We start from the raw sequence: 6,359 nt of genomic DNA on the forward strand, positions 1-6,359 counted from the left end.
ATGAAAAACAACAGTGATGAATGCCCACAATATTGGTTAACTATGCTACTCCAATCTGAAGAACCTGACTGGTACAATTTTCTCTCCACTTAATCGTCAATTCGTGTTCATGTCCGTGTTCCATGTAAACCTAATATTCATGTTCTGTCTTCGTTCTCGTGTTTAAAAATTATACTCATAATGAATATTTGCAGTTATTTGAATGAAGCATTTTCTGCATTCAGTGGTTCGAGCTCTGATCATGGAACAATGCCATCGATGGCCACTAAAAAGAGTGTTGATTCGGAGAGAAATAGAAGAAAGAATCTCAACGACAGGCTCCACGCATTAAGATCAGCTGTACCCAAAATTACAAAGGTGGCACATTATTTAAATAAAGACTTATAATTTTGTCATTCTGCCCTTTTTTCAAAAATTTTCTAAGTTCTTAAAAGACTTCATATTTTGTTGTAAATCATTTATCTGATGAACAGTAAATGTTTCATGAAATTCAGATGAATAAAGAATCGATAATCAAAGATGCCATTGATTATATTCAAAAATTACAAGAAGAAGAGAGAACAGTTCAAGCAGAAATATCAGATTTGGAATCTGCAGGGACATCATCAACTAGTAAAATTATTGGGTTTGATCATCAAGAGGAAAACTTTTATTCAAACCCGAAGAAAATAAGAACCGAAAATTTCCATGATTCTGGAGGATCAAGTTCATTTCCCATTGAAGTTCTCGAGGTAGGCTAATCAATTTATCTTCGTTTTTATCATAGCAGCTCATTCCGCTCAAGTTCTTAATGAGATGGCAGGATTATTAATTTGTTTAAATTTTGTCTTCAACCAGACTTGAGGAGAGGCCCAAGAGGCCTGTGCCTCAGGCCCAGCATTTTAGGGGGCCCAAATTTTTTTGGCCTTTTCCTTTTCATAAAATCCACTATGCCTAAGCCTTCAAAAGGGCAAACCTCTAGAGGAAGACCTCAAGAAATCTATGGCAAAATGAGAAATTAATAACAAAACCTAGATCGAAGAATGACAGTGGAGGTCGGAGTTGATGTGGTGGCCGTCGTCACTGATTCACCATCAACAATCCGCCTCTCAATTTTTCCACTCCTTTTTCTATTTCCATACTGTTTTGGTATGCTTAAATTTATTTTTCTTGTTTCTTTTACTTTTCTGCACATATACTAGCATCTCATATTTTCCTTTACCTAATTGATTTTTCGAAAAATGCTTTTTTAAATTGTTCATTGTAAATTAATCGTTGGTAGGGATTATTTTCTGTTTATGCAATAATTTTTCTTGTTAATCTAGTGTTGCAAACTAGTCACCAGAATGATTACCTATTTATGCATTGGCTTTTGTACAAAGGAACCAATTTCCAAAATCTTATAAAAAAAAATAAAAATTGAATAGCTATTTTGAAGATAAAAGGTCAAGCATCACTTGTGGTTGGAATGCATGAGGTGAAATGCATATACACTTATAACAACGAAAATTGATTCATTGACAAAGGTGGATAGGCTATCATTACTCAAATCACTTAATAATGGGCAAGACCTTCTCCTAATATGTGAAGCTTATAGGGCAAATCATCTTACTACTAAATTCCTATTGGTTACTACTGATCAAACATCGACTGAGCGAGTTGTTTAAGCCCAAAACTTTCATCGCCAAAAAATAGTACAATCAGTGTTGTAAGAATCATCCTAACCTCTCCTACAATACTTAAAATCTTTTGTATAATATATTTGTTCGTTGTTTTAATGTTAAGTTTTAAGTTAACAATATGTTGTATAATACATTGTTGATTTTTACATTTATGTTGATGTTGGGAGCCTAATTTATGGACTTTGCATTGGATCCCGACAATTACAAGACCGGCTTGTCTTCAACGCATCTATTGGATTCATATTTTTTTATCTGAAACCTGACTTGTGGTGCCGAAATTCATTATTAGCAGTTAAGAGTAACCAACATGGGAGAGAAGACTGTTGCAATTAGCCTCACATGCAGCAAAAGAACAGATACAATGGTAAAGCTCCATGAGATGTTTGAATCTTTAAACCTAAAAATCATTACTGTCAACATCACTGCTTTCTCGGACAGGATTTTGAAGACAGTATTTATTGAGGTAATCTCTCTTTCTGTCTCTCTCTCATGCAAATTTGTTCTTAAAAAATAAAAAATAAAATAGACCACACTAAGGGGGCATAATTTATTAATAATGAGTAGAAATAAAACAGAATTTAGAGGGGGCTCAACTTGGTCTCGAGTTAAAGGTACACACACAAGGCAATAATTTATCCCATCCGAAGACGAGGGTTGGGGAAAACAATGTAGAAGCTTAGAGTGCGTTTAATTTGTCGTTTTCAAGTCGTTCTCTGATTTTAGTTTTCAAAAATGTTTAAAACATATTTGGTTTGTCGTTTTTAAAAATACATTTTCGAAAACAAGAAAAAATTTATAATTGAAAACACAAAAGGAATTTTTTTTTTCCATTTTTAATGTTTTCAATTAAAAAACTCAAAACGAGGAAAATGCTGTTTTCTTTTCCTTTTTTCTTTTTTTTTTTCCTTTATCATCTAGTGAATGCTCAGCAATACTTTTAAAATAAAATGTTGTAATCTGATACAATTTAGTGAAGCATAATAATTTTAAAACCCACAAGATTTTTCAATTTTTATTATTATTATTTTTTCGTTGATCAAAATTTGGAATAACTATTATTTCCTTTTTTACTGTCTAAGTGACAACGAGATACATCCAGAACTATTTTCTTTACAACGATTCCTATTTTCGATCTATAAATTTATTATTTATTATTTTATTTTTGTAGCAAGAAAAAGTAGTAAATTCACAAAGTTTAAAATATATATTATCTGGTCATATATTAACATAAAATTATTATGTTTTATTAAATAATCAAATTAATTGGATAAATGTCATAAAACAAATTCTAAAAATTTTTAACCCAACACATTTTCTAGTTTTCTATTTTGAGAAACCGTTTTTCAGAATGACAAATTAAATACATTTTCTGTAATTCGAAAATAGTCCTTCAAAACAGAAAACTAAAAATGAATTTAAAACTGAAAATAGAAAACGAAAACGCAAACGCAAACCAAACGCTCCCTTAAATACTACATTTTTTCAGGTAACCTAACCATGCTCACAATCAAACTACAACTTGGATGGAATTAAATAACTTAATTATGGAACCTCAAATTCACGAAGTTCATAATTTCCTCACATTTAAAACCTTCCTCAATATATTCCCCTGCATTCGGAAAATTTTCTATACATTTCAATAACCAAACTCATGTTGTTCGTGTCATTATAATTTATTGTCGAACCAGCTAGATTGGTGTGCCCTTGCTCCATTATTGCTAAAAGACAACCATCCACGAGCTTTTCAAAAGTCCCAAACTCCAATACCTTACTCTTGTCTTGATTCTCGTCGGCTAGGTTAACCGAGTTGCCTTGAAATAATTCTCTAAGGAAAGTGCTACATGTATATAATTATTTATATAATGGTGTCCATAATTACACATGACACTCAATCCAACCTTTAATTCAAATTTCACACTTGCACATCAACAACCGGATGATTGCCACATCACATTATGGACATCATTATGTGCAATAATTATGTACAAGTAGAATTTTCCATTCTCTAATGGTCGATCCACTTTCTATTTCCGTTGTGTTCATATTTGCAACAAGAAAAATGACATGATTGGATCTCGTGGTGATGCATTCCTAGACTTTCTTGTTAATTTGTATAAGAGCTAGCTATTATTTAATTGCTGCTTGTTTGATATAGTTTTTACATTTTTTTCAGGCTGATAACGAGGAGATTGATGTTTTGAAGATAAAAATAGAAACAGCTATATCAACTCTGAATGGTCTGCACAACCCTAAAGTTACATATTTATATTAACGATTTGTCACCTAGTGCACGTTTGGCTTACTTAAAATAAGTTTAATTTACTTTTAAGTTTAGCTCACAAAATACGTGAGAGTACATGTGGTTAGACTTCCTTAAGGATTTCCATTTTCGCCAGAGTTGGGTAGCCTGTGGAAATGTAATTTGGCAGGAAGAAAATTTTCACATAAAAACTTTCTTACTTGAAGTGATTTTTTGTTTGGATTTTCTTTTTTCCTGTTTTAGCTCCAATATTATTTAACAGTTAAGTTGTTACCTATGAACGTGGAGCATTAACAGAACTAATTATGTTTATGACTCGTTTGTCTCGCTTAAAAGTATCGTTTTTCTATATAGTTATATATGTTTTAAATATTATAGAATTTATGAATGACTATTATACATTTACAGTTCTCATCATTCTAATCATTATGATGGTTGTATCCCTTGTAACTCTAATTTTTCTTCATAAAATTTCATTGGTTTCTCGCTTTTGTTCTCTTTTTCTCTTTGATTTATGATACGTTATTAGCATGATTCTCTCAAAATCAAAATAAATTAATTAGAAAGTAATAATTTGTATAAGCATAATCATCTGTCACGTGTACCAAAATTAATTTGGTGACATTTTTTTTCACATATGCATTATAATATTTTGCCTCTTGACTCCGTCGTAATCGAGTCTACCTCTTTTAACTCTGCCTCGTTATTCACATTTGTGCATATATGTCATTCGCGTTTGTCTTATTCACCAATATTTTCACAAGCATTCACATTTGTCTACATATCTTACCATGTCAAATTCAAGATAGATGTTCAGTAAGAAAGTGCAACCACAAGTGCACGGGTGCGTTCAAGTAATAAAGTGGATGTCGGGTCTGAGTTGATCCCTCGAAGAGTGTTTTTTCCAATTACACGATAATTATAATTAACGATAAAGATACGCAATTAATTTTTTTGAAGTTAGAAATGAAAAAAAAATTAATTAAACTAACAATTGTGAAAGTGGTAAGATTTTAGATTTTAAATGAGTTGGAATTTACGATATTGCTTAACCGTCGCTTCATTAATATCTCAATAAACTGAAAATAAAATAACCTAATGTTAGACCCGAATTTCCATTTTTAATTAGTTACTTCTCTCGAACGAAAATAACTCTAGTTAATTAGTTTTACCCACTATATCTCTATATTTATAACAACACAACAAACCGTATTAAATTGTAGTGAAAATAATTCAATGGGTCATCTAGGATTAGAAATATATCTCTATCCCCTAAAACAATCTATGGCATTAATTATTTTTATCTAGAAAGCTCTACAATCTCTCAATAATTGCACGAATCTCTTAACCCAATCATCTATTGGCCAATAAATGATGGAAATGTAGACACAATAAACAAATGCACAAAAACAATGGCAATTTTAACATTAAATATATTGATATTAATGAAATTTGGTCAAGCTAACTCATAAATCCCAACTTTAAACATTTAACCCATTACACAATAGAAATAAAACATGGAAATCAATATGAAATCCATTACAAAATGAGGGAGATAATGAAAAGATATAAAATAATAGAAAAAACCCGTCTCTTGAATGTACTTTTAAAGAAATGAAGGGCCATAATCCTGCTTTTTATTTTCTCATTCTTTCCCACTCTTCATTTTTCCCTCTAGCCTAGGGGTTATTTGTGTTTAAAGGGATGATAGATGGAATGAATTTAAAATGGTTGAAAAATGCATTTAAAAAGGGCACAAAAATCATCCCTGATAATTGCAAATAGTCCCTAGATTTTGAAAAACAAAATAAAACACCCCATTCGTAGCCGGGGTGCCTAGGCACCGAAAATCTTTAAATGAACAACAAGTGGGCAACTAGGCTCTGCTATAGTGGGGCCTAGGCGCTACCCCCTTTTTCAACAATTTGCAGTTGAGGTCTTTTAATAATTTCACACTAAGTCCCTCAATTATGATTTTGTACAATTGATCCTCAGATTTTGATTTTTTTCCAATCATGTCGTCCAAAAATTGCAGCCCGAGGTCCCTAAACTTTTGAAATTGTAAATTTGGTCTAGAATTAATATTTTTGTGCACTTTTGATCCTTTTTCCTTCATTTAGCTTTCTTTTACTCCAGTTTGGACTTTTAGCCTACAAAAACCATAATTAGAGATTGTGAATAGGAATTCCTTCAATTTCATCAATAATTAGTTTGTTAAAGTACCTACTAAGTATATTAAAAACACACTTATCAATAGACATGAAATAACGCAATCCCTCGGCTATTTCCATTGTGTGTGTGTTTTGTGTATATGTTATTTGATATAATGTGAAGCTGAATGTGAATCTGTTTCTGTTTATGGATTTGTGACACTGGTTTTGTGGAAATCCTTGAGATGGTAATTATTTTATCTAATTGTTCCCTTTTAACTTTTCTAA

At 31.4% G+C, this 6,359-nt stretch overlaps 1 protein-coding gene across 1 annotated transcript; it reads left to right on the forward strand.

Annotated features, from left to right (window-relative positions):
* LOC111365522 (transcription factor bHLH27-like) lies at window positions 1-768 on the forward strand. The gene is made up of 3 exons (XM_022986078.1): window positions 1-71; window positions 195-357; window positions 495-768. The coding sequence occupies exons 1-3, from the start codon at window positions 1-3 to the stop codon at window positions 738-740; spliced, it is 480 nt and encodes a 159-aa protein (XP_022841846.1). The 3' UTR covers window positions 741-768.
* The last annotated feature ends 5,591 nt before the right edge of the window (window positions 769-6,359 follow it).

This window comes from Olea europaea, chromosome 17, assembly GCF_002742605.1.
Source record: "Olea europaea var. sylvestris chromosome 17, O_europaea_v1, whole genome shotgun sequence".
NCBI lineage: Eukaryota > Viridiplantae > Streptophyta > Magnoliopsida > Lamiales > Oleaceae > Olea > Olea europaea.

What these genes read in the sequence shown, in the direction of transcription:
- LOC111365522 (XM_022986078.1), top strand. Translation starts at nt 1, where the DNA reads ATGAAAAACAACAGTGATGAATGCCCACAATATTGGTTAACTATGCTA. An exon ending in CAATCTGAAGAACCTGACTG is followed by an intron (nt 72 to 194) that starts GTACAATTTTCT and finishes GAATATTTGCAG; the next exon opens with TTATTTGAATGAAGCATTTT. An exon ending in CTGTACCCAAAATTACAAAG is followed by an intron (nt 358 to 494) that starts GTGGCACATTAT and finishes CATGAAATTCAG; the next exon opens with ATGAATAAAGAATCGATAAT.